At 39.3% G+C, this 16,408-nt stretch overlaps 2 protein-coding genes across 6 annotated transcripts; both read right to left on the bottom strand.

Moving 5' to 3' along the window:
- Positions 1-2,156: 2,156 nt before the first annotated feature.
- Positions 2,157-8,315, bottom strand: LOC135164317 (uncharacterized). Its single transcript, XM_064124552.1, has 6 exons — positions 8,068-8,315; positions 6,796-6,930; positions 6,115-6,385; positions 3,861-3,973; positions 3,534-3,712; positions 2,157-2,752 (listed from the first exon to the last, which is right to left on the bottom strand). Exons 1-3 carry the CDS (start codon positions 8,071-8,073, stop codon positions 6,224-6,226), a joined length of 303 nt encoding a protein of 100 aa, XP_063980622.1. The 5' UTR covers positions 8,074-8,315; the 3' UTR covers positions 2,157-2,752; positions 3,534-3,712; positions 3,861-3,973; positions 6,115-6,223.
- Positions 8,316-8,601: 286 nt separating this feature from the next.
- Positions 8,602-12,102, bottom strand: LOC135164316 (uncharacterized). Of its 5 annotated transcripts, none has more exons than XR_010299274.1 (5): positions 11,782-12,102; positions 11,400-11,552; positions 10,169-10,414; positions 9,364-10,108; positions 8,602-9,188 (listed from the first exon to the last, which is right to left on the bottom strand). XR_010299274.1 is itself a non-coding variant. In XM_064124549.1 (4 exons), exons 1-4 carry the CDS (start codon positions 11,794-11,796, stop codon positions 10,079-10,081), a joined length of 444 nt encoding a protein of 147 aa, XP_063980619.1. In that variant the 5' UTR covers positions 11,797-12,102; the 3' UTR covers positions 8,602-10,078. The 5 variants fall into 5 exon arrangements, 2 of the variants coding, with proteins under 2 accessions (XP_063980619.1, XP_063980621.1); XR_010299273.1 differs by having other exon boundaries at positions 8,602-9,185; XR_010299275.1 differs by having other exon boundaries at positions 8,602-9,712; positions 9,818-10,108.
- Positions 12,103-16,408: the final 4,306 nt, after the last annotated feature.

The following is a 16,408-nucleotide window of genomic DNA, read 5'->3' as shown; positions in this document are numbered from 1 at the left end:
GTATACAGAAAAAATATAAAAGAAACGTAAAAATGAGTTTGCAATGTGCTCGGTGTCACTCCTTCGAAATCTCGCGACAAACTGACTCTCCACCGATCTTTCTTCCAAAAAGTCCAGTTGTTTCTGTCCTTTATGTCCCTCTCTTAAAACTAATGATACAAAGGTCTCACTTATAAAACTAAGGCAATCATTGTCCTAAACAATGAGTGCATTCACACTCAGGACCACACTCCTGCACTCCTGACCCTGTTTACGCTTTAATGCGTTCCACATTGGGTGACCCAAACATTCGTCGATATCCGACACTTAAAATTTCTAAACAGACATTCTTACAAAAAAAACTAAACCAGACTCTCTCAAAACCCTTAGCTATTCTACCTAGAACTGAAACACAATGAGAACAAACACTCTCTTATAAAAAATATGTAAACATAAATAAAAAGAAAGAAATTCTTAGTCCCTACACAATTGTTGCGACAGATTCCTAGAATTTACAACTCTAGGAAATTCAAAATTGAATGCGGTGTTCGAAAGAATATAAAACAACAATCATCGAGGAATCGCCAACAGTTTTACTATGGGAAACGTCATTATGAAGCTATATGCAGTTCAATTACCAATGAATCACATTACAATTTCAATAAAAATTTATACAAATTGTCCTTTTTTGGGAATAAGAATTCTAATAAATGATGTTTGGCAAATTTGTTTATGAAAATTAACAATACAGATATCCGTGAAAGCTGAAAAAGTCAGGAAATACATGACAGATTGATGAATGTACATTGATTTCCATTAAAGAAAGAATTGTGCCACATTTAGAATCGACTATTCCACAGCTCGACAATTGTCAATTGTCACTCAGCATTGCATGCCAATTCTATTTTCAAATTAGGGTACTAAAAGTCATGACTCAAGCTGCCCATTCGTCCTCCTGCCGTATTTATCACACTGTATTTGTATTCTGGATTCTATCTATTGATAATGGCCCAATTTCCACGTGCCCGGGAGACGTCACAATACCCACCAAAGGATGATGGAAGGAGGAAGAGAGTAATTGGTTAATGATATATCGGCTCTATTTCACGGGTGAACAATAAACGGGATGTATAAAGAACAAACATCAAGGATTTTTTTGAGTAGCATATTGACCAGGATATAATAATCAATAACGCTAATGAATTTTATTCATTCACATAATTGATGGAAAATAGCGTCATTATCAGTGGACAGAGCACGCAGTAGAGCCAATAACATCAAGCACCAGCAGCAATATATTTTGCATAGTCTACTATTTGTCGAAATAATTGTGCACAGCCTGCTAAATTGGAACAATCTTACTGGAACAGTGTGTAAAGTATAATTAATGTAACAATGGAGGAGAAAAACTAGTGACACGTGTCTGGAATTGTCAAAGCCATAAACTTCATTGAATGTCATTTCCCCCGAAGTGTGGGGGAGAAAGTTCCACAGATAGAAGGCATAGGTAACTTGAACAATGCTCGTTGCTGAGGAGAAGCTCGCGACGATGAGAAACTTCTATCGGACCAATAAAAGCGTCGATACGTGCTTTGCACACTCTTGGTCTTCTCTGCGGTATAGAACCCATTCTACTTGGCGTATTGATTTTGAAATAAGGCCGGGGATGGTTTAAGCATCTTCATCCCCCACTTTTATATCATTAAGGCTGTGTAACCGATTCGTTCCACGCTTTCAACACCATCCACGCGATCATATATCAAGGATGACAATCACAAATTTTAGGCCACCCGAAATTTCGGAAAAAAGTCGATGATGATAACGGAAGTGAGAAATTTGTGGGGATATTGAATTTTTGAGTGAATAGGGCCGATTCAAGCAAATAAAGCACTTGATCGGAGTATAAAACATACTACTGTATCGAATTTCAATGTTTTATTAATTATGATGTAACATTTCTTTGTGGTTCACTGACAAATTCAACTAGATTATTCATAGCTTTGTGAGATCTTGGAGGAATAGGCAATGAAAATCCCACACATAAATGATATTTAAGCCGTCGTAATTTACCCTTTTTGGAGCATGAATTCCAATAACAGAATCGTAATTTATAATTCCTCACGCGTGAAATACGGTTAGTGAAACGTAAAAGATCAGCGAAATACCAGAGTTTGATAACGAAAACAAATTGTCAGACATCAACCGTCAATGTTTGATGTCATTGAGTTCTATTGGGCACAATGATAATATCCTCTTTTCCTAGTAGATGCGGTGTCCTTAGGATTGACTAACTACCAATAGCAACTGTTTGCTCGTAGTAATTTCTGGAAATGATCAGCATTGAAATAATTTCTACCCAAAGGCTGTGCAATTCCAAATTTGGGGGTGGATTTAATGGCTTTTCAGAAATAATACAGCAAAGGGCAACATGATCACAATGATAAGAAGTTATTGTGCACAATTCACGTACAGATCAAAATCTAGTGAATAACCTTCAGTCAATGTTACTGCCCGGACCCATACTCAATGCGCTTATGTGGAAACTTGACAATTTCACAAGTTTCTGGTAACCATCAAACTGTTAGTGTCACGTACAGACGATTTCCGTAGTGTGCGCCGTAGTGGTCCGTTAATGCTCTCCATTTCTGTAGTATAGTATCTGAACAAGAGTCGCAGTTTACGGGTGGGAATGAGAAATTAAACTCGAAGGACCATCGCTTCTTCATTCTAGTCAGGTATCTCACGTATCCTTGGTGCAGGTCAGGGTCGTATCCTGCGAAATTGACGGGAGCTGTGTACTCGTGAAGTTTCATGAGTTCATTGAAGGTAGAAAGTTCTACGTTTGGAATATAATACGTGCATTGATGATCGAGTATACATTGTTAACATCACACGAGGTTTCATGAATAGTTTGGTAGTAATTTTCAGGTGAATACCATCAAATTTAATTGAGGTGAAGGAAAATTAATAAAACACTTGTAATTGCTGGGAAAATCCAGGGAAATTCAGAATTTTTGCGCTACACCAAACAAATATGGAATAACTTAGCTTCGTTTATTTAATACCCAGCTGCATTGAATTTCAAATTAATGAGGAATTCAAGAATACAGTTGTTTCTATTTTCGTGATTTCCAGGAATTTTTTTAACAGTAATCTAGCCTCATTTCCCATTTGTCAATGATTATGACATTAAATGGAACAGTTTCTGATATTCATTGAAATTTTAACAAGTTTAAATTGTAATAGAAACTTTCACGCATTGTGCCGACAACGTCGAGTAAACTTTTTTGTCACACAGAGTACACAGAGTTTCAAAAATACATTTCTCGCTTCTCTGGAAGTAAAAATGAATAAGTAACGTATGACTGATTTATAAGGAAGATAAATTTGTTTGCCTATAACTTCTCTCAATGAATATTTTATAAAATCATATTTACGGAGAAGAAAAGAAAAAAGTTCATTCTGCGGAGGTAATAGTAGTCTCTCTACAAAGTATAAATGCTCTCTGCGTTTGATGTTAACGACATAGTGCACCAGATTTTTCTAGATTTTACCTTTTCCCGGTCTTTCTCTCTTTTACGTTCTCTTTGGCTTGTGTGTTGACGTCTTGCTGCGTTGGGCGTTTCCAATAAGTTCCACGAGAGTAAAATTTCTGTTTTTCTTGGTTGGAGTGTAATCGAATTTGTCCCTGAGTTCGAGTGTCTACATAGTGAATAAATGGGTATCGATCCGCCTAAATGTTATTGCAATAGGTAAAGAGGGCTTTAATTAAGTTCACTCTTAAAATAATTAGGAAGTTCATTTGGAAACATTTCAAGATATCATATAAATTATCCTTCAAGCAAGCTGTGAGTAAAATGAAATTTTATGTCTACGCTCACCTTCATACTTCACTGCATTAAAGTGTTCTTTGACTCATGTGATTATAACGTTACATTCGTCCAGTAGTATAGTGTGTATCAATCAAGGGCGGAAAGTCCAAGGATATATTGTTCTTCATTAATATAAAAAATACTGGCTATTATTTATCTGGTAATCTAGGACTAATATTTTATTTATAACTTCACAAATTATTGCTGATATAGTACTGAATGTATCAGTGGCTTCGTAAATAACATTTTTTGGCTGAAATTCACATTTCGAGGAATGAGAAAATACAAAAAATAGAGCAAAACCCAAGGGAAGTGTTAGAACGCAGTGATTGCGAAAGCCCATGGCTCTACTTTATACAGTTTTCCAACAAGAACTCATGAAGAGAGTAGAGGAGAAAATATATGTGGACTGATTGTTAGTTGGCTTTTAGCTTTGATTATAAGAATTGTGCATAATATAAATACACGTAAAACCCGCTGATGATGAAAAATTTCAAATTATTTCCAAAAAATACTGGAAATCCGAATGAAAATTTCTCAACATTCAATCTACCATGTATCCGTCATGCCTTTCATGATCGAACGCCTCTGATATTGAACGATTGGAGTTTGAAATTGTATTATATAGGAGTGTGTTTTCAATATCCTTTGCGACTAGGAATTATGCGAAGGATTCTAGGGATTGAAAACGCATTCTGTCCACTGTTATAATGAAATCAATTGATTGATTCTCGGGAAATTCGTAATTCATATATTCCATGTTTATAAATAAAAGGAGAGAATGAGTTCTGGAGAGGGGTGCTCAACCCAGTCCAACTGTACAGGGTAGTGAACAATGGAGTTATAGATAAATCATGAGTTCATGAATTCGGTTTTTACTAACAATTTTATCATATCACTGGGATATTATTAAAAATGGCGCTTTCGCCGGGCCACAACATGGCAAATCAAAATTTTCTCTTTGCTTTTATCGCACTCACACTATACAGAGATCCGTTATTTTAAAAAAATTCTAATTTACTTAAGAGAACCAGGGGCGGGAAAAATTTATGTACTACTCTATAAAAAGTACCAATGTCAACATTGAAATTTTTTCCCAGATTATCAAATTGCATTATTTCTCCAATACCAAGAGTAAACTGTTTCTACAGAATATCTCTCCGTGAATTTCCATAAAAAAATATATCTAACAGTACTGGTATAAAAAAGCATGAATTTTTCAAGCTATTTCTAAACGAAAAATAAAAAAATGGTCAGTCTTCAGTTACAATTTCATTCCAATGCAATAAAATTTGTAGAATTAAATGATAACATTCGCTTTTCCACTTGCAATCGTAGATATACACGATCAATTCCGAATTAGGCGATTGAATAAAGACGCAACGCAACGGTGTGCATTGAAGAGTTGCAAGTGTGAGAGAGGGATGGGGATAGAAACGGGCGATAGGGCTTACTATTTCGAAAACTTTTTCCTGTACATAATCGAATCATAAAGTGTCCAAAGAAAAAAATGTGTTGCGAAGAATGCATAGTAGTAGAGCTATACACTAAACTGCAAAAGCATTGATAGGTCCTGAGACAGCAGTTAAATGCAAGAAAATGATCTGACTTCATAAAAAAACAAACAACGTCACTGAGACTGAGATAGGGTTAAGGGCTATAAAATGGCGGCCTGCAATTATCGATTAATGAATGTTGGGCTTCTTTAATCCTTTTCTGAATTACTTTTAGAATATAAATAGGAACTTTCGACTAAAAAAATCATTATTGTTTAATAGTTCGTGGTACATTTTACTTCTACCATTCGCCACCATCCACTGAACCCTTCCACACAATTGCGATTTACTGACACACATTGTTACGGCACTACCCAACAGGCTGGTTAAAACTTTCCATATATGTATACTTATAGTGCACCTGGAATTTGTGTGAAAAAGTGGGGAGTAAAAATTCGACTATAATTATTATTATGGGCGTTGAAATACCGATGTTCCAAAGATGGCCTTGTTAAGAGATGTATCGGCAAATATTATCTCTTTTACCAATTTCCAATTTGATAATATGAGAAGTACCAGTGTGCATGTAAATGCGAAAACTCTTTGAAGTTGTTCATCAAATAGCTATCAACAAATCTCGTAAAAGAGATGTATACGGATGAATAAAAATGAAGAGAATAGCGAGAATTTCCATAGAATTTTGTTAGGCTTGGCTAGCATTTCCGTACAATATTACATTCAGTAGCTGAAAATAGAGATATGCATACCTATAGGAGGGTATTTTATTGGAAATGGGTCACAGACGACTTTGATTGAAATCGAATGACATATAAATTTTCCCTTGAGTGACACATGGACGTGAGATGTAGTGCTTTATCATCCTTCAGAGAACGATGATTGCATCCTCGTGAAGAATTCCTTGAGTGCACTTTCGAGGATCGGACTCAATTGTTTCAACATCCACTTAGCTGTACTCGGACAAATGATGATCACTCCGAGGAGGCTGATGGTCACGGGAGTCAAGAAAGTCCAAATGAGCTGCGAAATAATTAATTATTCATAACAATTGGCTAATGGTTTCATGACAACATTGGAATAGGTGATTTTTATCTAATAACTACAGAAAAATTGATAAGAAATTAAAAAAGCTCGGGGCAACTTCCATGAAAAATTTTGGTACTACGAGAAGAGGCGTAAATAAATCCTCAGAAATTTTGCTAATCATCCCGAGAAATTTCATCATAACATCATTAGATTTTTTTCATAAACCCAGATTGTGATTATTTACAGTTTTCGTATTATATTTCTTATAAAAAAAATCTTTCCACATACTGAAATTCAATCAGAGAATGACTGTCATGATAGCAAATAAAAAAAAAATCTGTGATACCTATGTTGATGGTATTATTCAAACCCATCAAATTTATGTAAGAATAAAAATTGCTTACGTTCACAAACCAACAGACGACTATCCAGCCAAGGAGCACTGTACCCGCTGTACTAAAATATGGGGCATACTCCGGTCGGAGTAGACACTGAAGGTACGGAACCTTTTCACCAAGATCAGCCAAAATAATCTCCATCTGTTATGGTATGTCAGGCCCGCCAAGTACATAAAATCAAAAGCCCTCAGAGTTACTGAATGATTAATAGGTGTTGCAGTATCGGATATCTTGACGCGAGGCGTAGAATTGAGTCGCCGAAAAGCGCAAGAGTAGCAGTTGACTTGTATCCGGTGATCGATGTTGACAGGATGAAGAAATTTTGAGACGCGTATGTATATCGTTGAATTTTCATCTATACACTGAATGAAAAAAAAAAAATGTCCCGCCCAAATCTATGAAAATAAAGCCGAAAGCATCCGGCCCGGTAAAAGCCCCAAATCGCATACGTTTTAATAAATAATTGGTAGGTACTCTTTTGTGAAAAATGTCTAGCAAATATTATTGAGTAACGCAACTAGTTTTCCGGTAAAGAAATAACTCATGTGTTCCGTAAACAATAATATTTTAATTAATTAATTTAATTGATATTTTTTCCAGGAAAAATAATATTTCTCTGCCGTCAAAGTGCTCTTTGTAAAGTGGAATCTTATGAAGTTCTGCAGTATTTGAAAAAAAGAATTGTTTTTTTTTCACCAACCACTGGAATTCCTTAAAGGACAAAGAATTTCAAATATCACTATCGGATATTCTCCCGTATGAGGTATAATTTTTTCTCTCAGTACATGTCGGACATTCATACATGCCGAGGGTGGAAATAAAAACTTTCTGGAGGTTAAAATTTCTCAGAAAATTTGGCAATTCTCCTTTATGCATAAGTATTTTTGTATTTTATTCTGGACATATTCCTTTGCATTTATTCCCCTTCCCAATCACTGCAGGCATTTTTTACGCGTAATTACACTGAAACCATGCTTCCTTCGCAAAATACCGTAATATCGTGAATTTTATTTTCTCAAGGAAAAAAAAATCACGGATTCAATAGGATATAGAGTCGAGGGATAGTAGCTGAAGAGAGGTACGGAGAGTATTAAAGTAGGCAAGGAAATTGCATCAACACTATGGCAAGTGGCACTTTTGCGTGTTCTCTCGCTTGAAAATGAGGAAAAAAAATATACAGCTTTGAGCAATTTTCATTCCGACGCGTCAAGCCAGAAAAGAGAGGAAACTCGCTTTGAAGAGGCAAATTAATCCAGTAAAAAAATATTAGGTACTTACATTCATTATGTTGAGTATCTTTTTATGGCTATTTCACCAGAATTTTCCGTTCGAGGTTATCAGTGGGGGTTTCGTGCAAGGGTTTAATTATGTGAAGTCGAAGAAAGACAATAGAAGTTTTTCATTTTTTTAACGACTAATTTCACACTGAATAATGGATTATGTGGCTGCTGTATTTCTTTTTCATTCGGGTGTTGAAATTACAACAACGATCAAAACTGTATTTTACTGATGTAACGCATTCAATATTTTTCCATTCCCCACTTCAATATTATCGGCGTGAACTTGCAGATGGTTAATTTGAAAAACCAATATTCAGGGGAATTAGTCAATAGCATGGCCAAAACTAAATGAATAAAAAAAGTTCGTCAGGAATTATTCGAGCGTTTTATGAAAGTACAACATAAACCATGCTTTTCCCATTTTTATCTTGAATTGAAAGCACTGAATAAATTGTAAGTTTTCGACTTTGTCCTCTCAACGTAATGGAGAGAGTATTTATGAAAATGATTAATTCTTTATTTAGAAGGATAAATGAGCAAAATATAAGTATATTTTCATATACACATGTTTTAAGACACTAACTTAATTTATGCGTTTGTACTGTTATAGATCGGAATCAGAGAAGGACGAGCTATTCCAGATGGACAGAATACACTATGAAAATTTTTTCAGCGTGTAAAATTTACAATCCCGAGAAAAACTTGATCTGCTGGAGGATTTTCGGATCAGAATGCAATCTTCCTTAATATCCCACAACATTTCATTGACCTACTCAACTAATTTAAGCAAAAAGGTGCTTTGAATAACCACGGAATGTAGTTAAATACAGGGTGCATAACAGCGAAATGAAATTCACCCCAACAAAGTATGTGGGAGAATGGTGCGTCAGTTTCCTTTGTTTGGTACTGGTGGGGATCTAAAGATTGCATAGTAGACATAGTTTCCCCAACCAACAGATTCCATTGTCTCTTATAATGAGCGGGACGAATAATTGTGTTTTCTCTGTGTGATGTAAAAGCCCTCTGAATCTTTTGAAGGAAAATCGTTCGTGGCTACCACAACCTCGGGTACTTCTTGGACTTATCTTCACGAGGTGTTCAACATGAAAATTAAATCTGCTAGGAAAAAAAATATATTCTCATATGGTGTTATAAGAGTCAAATGAGTGTGGTTTCTTACACTGAGAGGAAGAACCTGACAGTATAAAATATTCCTCTATTGGTAATTTTGAGAAGACATTTTTTAAATTCATTTCAAGATCCACAATTTTAAAAAATATACATATTTGGTTACCTATAACGAGAACTGTATCATCCGAACAGTGCAATCACTAGGTCAACGTGAAAATCATCTTGTGGTGCATCTATATTCTTGGTTTGTTTTTGTGTACGCTGGAAGGTCATTATAAACTTGAGTGTAGTTCTATTAACGAATATCCTTCGAAGTATTCCCAAGTGAGTTGACTGGTAAATTCAAAACTTGGTGTATTACACGACAGTTGGGAAGCATCGGCTTCCCTACAAATTCAAAACATTGTTGTGCGTGGAGCACATGAAATGAGTTTCAAGTAGACATTCCTCGAGAAATTGGTTTTTGTGACTAGTGATATTTCATTCTCGTTAATCTTTCTGACAGGGCTTCTCTTTAGATGAATCAACATGAATAAAATTAGCATCTGATTTCATTTTTAACAAGGAATTTCGATTTCGACCTACCGGTGTAATTCAGACTGGGACAGGAAACTTACAAAATGTTTTAAAAAACCTTTAACGAAAGTTGGTGAAAAAACGTATTTTTAGGATTTCTCAATTGCTCAATTGAAGTCTTCCCAGTAGGCAGTATTTAAAGCCATAACTGTACCACTGTTCGCATCTATCCCCTTCAAAGCGCAATCCCCATTGGCAATGTCACAATTTTATTTCGTCATCATAATTTAAAAAGAAAAAAATGACATCTGATGAAATATTTGCCTCTCTATTACGCCGGCAGGAGTCATTCTAGATACCATTTATATTTGATTCTCTTCAGTCCCCTGTTCCTGGAAAAAAAAGTATGTCACATCATTGTACACCAAGTCAACAAGGAAGTATGGATTCACCCCAAGTATTTCCTCATTATCGTTTCCATGAAATTCCTCAAGATGTTCAGTGTCGATATTCCTCATTGTATAAGGCACCGAAACTGGCACAACACCAATTCCAATTTTGTGATTATAAGATGGTGAGTTTGATGGAAATTCGATGGTGCAGCTACTAGCAATCACCAGTCTCGATTCACTCGGGCACATCGATGATATTCTACTCAGAAGCCGACACGTCATCTGACCACACCATGCGATGGAAGACTGCACCTCAACCATCGGTACAAAATTAACTGTCGGAATAAGGTAGGTAACGAACTCTCGTATATATAGGCCACCAAACCCTCTTGGCTTGTCCATCGTCAATATTTTATGACTAATTTTAATGTCATTTAAAAATTCTACTGGATATGACAAAAAAGGGGTGCCAATGCCAATGATAGTGGAATTCATTGGCTGATTGATAGATGCTATTTCCACTGGATTACGTGGTCAATTGTGACATTTCATAAACTGGCTGACTGCAAACCTCGCTGATATGGAAACGTCTCCATAAAAAAAGCAGTAAAAAAATATGGAATTGCGGGGATTAATGGATTACAACTGGGTGAAAAAAAACGAGTGCCTGTTCTTGCTTTCATGCGTATAAAATCCACAATATTGAAATCAATTTATTTTTCCAGGAATGAGCTTCTTCCCCATTTTCGGGGAACAGAATTAATGAGTAAAAGTCATTATCAAGGGTCAGATGGTTTTATGATTTCACCGTAAACTGCAGATAGACCCTCGCCACTTCACGCCACCCTTTCTCCCTATACCCGGTTAATGATAATCCGACAATATAGCTGTTTCTCCCACCGAATGGAACCAAAATAAAATATAGATTTGTTTATTGGCGACTGCCCCATGGATCAACGAATAGCAATTACATTCGCTCACCTAGTTTACAGCATTTTTTAAATTGTAGATTCAGTGTTATTTTACTCCGTGTAATCAAAGCAATCACGTGCACTAGTGAACGGTACACGTGATAACTCGGCGCTTGGGATGGGCATGTGAAAACTTTGGAGTCTCACACAAGAACAAACATAAAACGTGATAAAATTATCGCAAATCCATTTCATTCCCTCCATCCCCGTACAAAACATACCAGATTCAGTAGCTGTTTGAATGTAGTGCGTGTTGTGGGAGGATTACATAAAAACATTTTTTTTTTCATTTCCAGGACAACTACATTTCCCATACTCACGCTGATTGATATCCGGCTTTTTTGTACTAGAAGTAAACCTATGGGTGGAACAACAAGAAGGAAAAACTCCAACAGCCACGATATGAGGGCTATGACTGTCAGAAATCCTGTGATGGTTATTAATCCGAGCAACTTCCCAGTCACGACAATAAGCTAGAAGAAAGTTTTAACCTCATGTGAGTAGAATCGTTTTTACTTTAAGAATGTTTGACAACGCTTTTAGCCGCGTTTCTTTTCTTTTTAATTTCTATAGAATGTTTACCCCTTTCTTCATTGATTAATGGATAATTTAAATGATTTATTAATTTATGTATGAGGAATTGTTGAAAAAATCATCATTATTTTAATTTTCTAAAATATAGTGACAAATCGTAGCACTCACTTCGATAATTTTCATAATTGACTCTAGAGTTCACTCCATGGTATGCAATTTAATAGGTAAAATCCAAATAGTGAGCATTTCAATTCCCATGGCAGGAGCGATGCGCAGGGAAATGTCAACCTTCAAAATTGCGAAGCGGGAATATTTCCTGGGGAGAGTTCACGTGTATCGATACCGATGAAAAAAAAGTGACTCTCTGCAAGCCACTAACATTTGTGATTGTCTTTTCATTACAAAAGCTATACTAAAGTCAGCATAAGTTTTAACATCGGGTATAACCCGAAGTCTACCCCCTCCCTTCTTCGCGCATGCGTAATTTCAGGATATTATCAGTGTTTTGAACTCCAACAAAACACTTGTTATGTGCGGAGGCCGACACACGGCATCCTTATGAGAGAAGCTGTTGAAAATTCGGCCTAAAGACCCCCCTCTTTGTCCTTCCTTCCCCTTGTCATTGGTCCTGGGGCATGCGCGGGGCGCCTGCTGAGCAGCGATAGCTGTGGTTAACTTCATAGAGATTCTCAGCCAGCAAGAAACTTGCCAGGATGCCGTGTGTCGGCCTCCGCACATAACAAGTGTTTTGTTGGAGTTCAAAACACTGATATTATGTGCTTTGGGCCGAGACACGGCATCCTTATGAGAGATGTGTCTGTTTTCTGCTGGCGCCCCGATTAACGCTATGTGATGATTTTCTTTTTTTTTTTTTTTTTTATTTTTTAAGGGTCAGCGAGAAACAAAAAGAGATTATAAGGAACAGTATTTAATTATTCAATTAGACAACCTTATTACTTTACCGATATAGAAATAAACTTTAGTTTTTCAAACTGGTTTGAAATGCGAGGATAGTGTGCTCTTCTTTTCCTTGATGGCAACCTGGCGACAGTAGTGTTTTCGCAAAGTTTGAGCACATCTCCAGTTGCCTCGTGCCAGGATTTCCTCTACAGGAACGTTATCCAGCCAGCTGCGTGAAGCTACTGCTGAGCGTATGCTACCTGGAGAAGCTGCTATGCCAGCCTCCCGGAGAGCTGAACGGATCCAACCGGAAATGATCGTCACAGATGCAGGTTTTACGAGTCCTGTAACAGTGATAAAGAGCTCGTCGAAGCTCTGCGTGGCACGTCTCTCCTCTGACTTCTTTACCATGGCCTTGATTAATGTCACTGGACACAGACGAATGTTAGGGTGCTTGGACAGCCCCCAGCCTGATTGCCGGAATCGATTACGATCAGTCTTGGATCCGAACGCAGGCCACAAGATCATTTCATCCCCTAGATAAGACAGGTAGTCGTTGGAAATCTTCAACAAGGTCAAGTCGTGGATTCGACGGCCTGAGATCAGGAGTAGCAGGGCTGCAGTTCTTCTGGATAATTCAAAGAGTGATAAGTCAGGAATCGGAGTGCTGAGCCAGTTCAAGAGCAGCTGCGCGTCCCAAATGTCTGTCTTGATTTCCCTAGGTCTAGCTATAGATATAGCTTTTAGGACCTGTCGGACCAGGAAATCCGATGAGATCGATGACGATGACTTGCCGGAGCAAAAGGTGGCAACCGCAGACTTGTGGACTAAAATCGTGTTGTACGATAGATCCTTTTTGAGGAAGAGGTTTGCTAAGAATCTAGCCACGTTGTGACCCTGGGGTGAGCCTGGATTGATGTTGTTATCCTGGCACCAGCCAAGCCAGCGACGAATTGGTACTTTATATGTTTCTAGAGTGGAAGCCCGCCAACTGTTATTAACTAAATTCTTTTCCTCTGCTGTCCAATTATGAACTAACTGGTTCCACACCCAACCCTCCACACCTGGAGACAGAGATGGTCCAGCTCCGGCGGAGGGAGGTGTGTTGTCAGGTCTACTAGCACTTCCGCTAGATTCTCGATTGTCAGTGGTGGTTCCTTGCTGCGAGATACCAGGTCTGGCATCCAAAAAGTTTGATCGAATTTCGGCGCCACTAACAGTACCTGTCCCGTGCAATTGTTCAGGTGAGCTAGTACTCGAGGAATGAGGCAGGGTGGCGGGAACACCCAGGCTAGATTGAAATGCCACGGGCGACTGAAGGCGTCTATAAATAAGGCGCAGGAGTCTCTGGAGTCCAAGGAGACGTAAGGATGCACGACGGCGGATCTCTCTGAGGCGAAGAGATCGACGTCTGGACGGCCCCACCTTTCCCATAACAGGTTCGTTGTGGAGGGTAGGAGGTGCCACTCTGGGAGAGCTCGTTTTCGTGAGAGGCGATCCGCAACTCCATTGTATCTGCCTGGGAGATATGCAGCCGACAGTTCGATCTGGAGATTGTCTGTGAACTCCAACAGTTTGTAGGTGAGGTTCAGGAGATCCAGTGATCTCGTCCCGCCCTCTTTTCGTATGTACGCGACAAGAGTTTGATTGTCCGTTTGGACCAGGATGTGAGATCCTCGAAGTGAATGGGCCTCCTGCGTGATGGCAGCGTACAGCGCGAACATCTCCTTGCGGTTCGAATGCCACTTTATCTGGTCCCTGGACCAGTCCCCTGACATGAGAGTTGAATTCAGTTGGGCTCCCCACCCGGTGTCTGCTGCATCTGTCGTCAAAAAGTCTGTGACTGGTCTTTTGTGGAGGTCTGAACTGGACTTTACTGCGCTGAGCCACCAGCTTAGCTCTGAATCGACAGCCTTGTGGATTTGACGTGTTTCTCTCTGTCGTTTCTGTCTGAATTCCGTCAAAAATCTCTGGGTGTGACGACAATGGAGTCGTCCTCGGTGTACTGCGAAGTTTGCGAAATTTAGGGAGCCCAGGAGACTCTGAGCCTGCTTGAGGCTGGCTCGTCTGGATGAACGGAGGTGTCTGATGAGACATCTGATCTGTGCAATCTTCCTTCCTGGAAGACAGATTGAGTTCTGTTTCGTGTCCCACGTGAATCCCAAGAAATCCATTCTCTGGTTCGGAGTCAGGTCGCATTTCTCCAGGTTGACTACCCAGCCGAGGTGAGTCAGGAGCTTCACAGTTTCCTGTGTCTGGACCATTAACCTGGAGCGACTCTGGCAGGCCAGGAGGAAGTCGTCCAGATAAACGATCAGTCTCACACCCCGCGATCGAATTGTCTCTGCGACCCAATTCGATATCATCGCGAAGGTGTGAGGTGCAGATGAGAGGCCGAAGGGCAAGCTCGTCATCTGAAGCAGCTCCCCGTTGTAGACCAAGCGAAGGAGCTGCCTGTGTGATTCTGCAATTGGTACATGGAAGTATGCCTGAGAGATATCGATTCTGGTCATAAAATCGCCGTTCTGAAGAAAATCTGGAATTTGATGATGGGAGATTAAATGAAATTTTTGGGTTTGAACGTGCATGTTTAACCCTCTCAAGTCGAAAATGGGGCGAGGGTCGCCGTTGCTCTTGGTCACTAGAAAAATTCTTGATATGAAACTCGGACCTTTTCTTTTTGGAGGTTCCAAAACCCCCTGAAGCTTTAGAAGCTCTATTTGTTTGGACATCTCCGGTGAAAACCTTGTTATGAAGCGAGATTGTTGCCAGTTGCCGAAGAGAGGGGGTCTCGAGACGAGAGGGATTCTGGTTCCCGAAATAAGCCTTAGAATGTATGGGGGAGCCCCGAACTCTTCCCACCTGTCTCGAAAACCCGCTAGCTGGCCACCGAAGAAGGGCCGAGTAGTCAAAAAGTCATTTACCTTTTCGGGGGAAATCCTCAGATTTCCCTTTTTGCTCCTTCTTAATTCTAGGTTGCTGACTGTGGTGCTGGCGTGGATGTTGTTGTGAGCCGAAAAATTCTCTTTGGTTGTGTGCCAGTCTGGAGCCCCCACGAAAGGGCTGGTTAAAAGGTCTTTGAAATGGAGAACTCCTCTTAGGTGTAGGTTTATTCGACGAGACGTAAGGAGGGGCACACAACCAAGTCTGTGTACCTCCCATGGACTGGATCAGCGGCTGCAGGTTCTCCTTACCGAACAGATAGTCAGAAGAAGGTGGGATTTTACTTAGAGCTGCTTGAGTTGTCTTCACAGGCAGCTCCCTCAAAAGGCGATCACGACGACCCTGAATTGTTTCAGCTCTCTTACCACAGATGATCTGTAGAATTTGATCGGAGGCCTTGCCCAGGCGAGAACTAGGGCCAAAAGCCGTCATTAATTTACCCAGCATTGCATTCGTTGAGAATTCGGGAGAATGAACCCAGTTTAGGATATCCTGTAGCTCAGACTGCAGCAATTCCCTCTGCTCAAGTATTGCATTACACAAACCACCAAGGACACGGTCCCATGAAACCAAGTGGTCCTTCTTCTTTTCCAGGTGACAAAGTTCCTCATTCACCTTCAATTCAGTAAAACCTGGAGAGGCCGTGACATTCTTGAGAGTATTTGAATATCTAATTTCCTGCCATTCTGCAGAGCCAAAACGCTGCAGATCAGTAAGAACCTTTAAGCGTTCGGCATTGGCTGGTCGGTGACGACGATTTCTCATCTACCTCCGTCCTACCAGGACCCAGATTTACCTTAACTGTAGAAGGTGGGGGTACTAGAGGGTCATGAAGAAAAGGTTGTTGTCTGGCAGCTGATGGTATCGCTGAAGATGTGGTGGTAGCGCAGGGTGATGCAACTTTTTGCAAAACCAGAGACGTGAGGAAATTCACCTGACTTTGAAGAGAAGA

This window comes from Diachasmimorpha longicaudata, chromosome 7 (assembly GCF_034640455.1).
Source record: "Diachasmimorpha longicaudata isolate KC_UGA_2023 chromosome 7, iyDiaLong2, whole genome shotgun sequence".
Classification (NCBI taxonomy): domain Eukaryota; kingdom Metazoa; phylum Arthropoda; class Insecta; order Hymenoptera; family Braconidae; genus Diachasmimorpha; species Diachasmimorpha longicaudata.
This window is presented reverse-complemented; position numbering and strand designations above follow the sequence as displayed.

Excerpts from the sequence above, each read along its gene's own strand:
- LOC135164317 (XM_064124552.1), bottom strand. Across the intron at positions 6,386-6,795 it reads TCGTCTGTTGGTTTGTGAAC|CTCATTTGGACTTTCTTGAC; the intron begins GTAAGCAATTTT and ends ATTATTTCGCAG.
- LOC135164316 (XM_064124549.1), bottom strand. Across the intron at positions 10,415-11,399 it reads AAAGCCGGATATCAATCAGC|TCTTCCATCGCATGGTGTGG; the intron begins GTGAGTATGGGA and ends GTTGAGGTGCAG. Across the intron at positions 10,109-10,168 it reads ATAATGAGGAAATACTTGGG|GAACAGGGGACTGAAGAGAA; the intron begins GTGAATCCATAC and ends TTTTTTTTCCAG.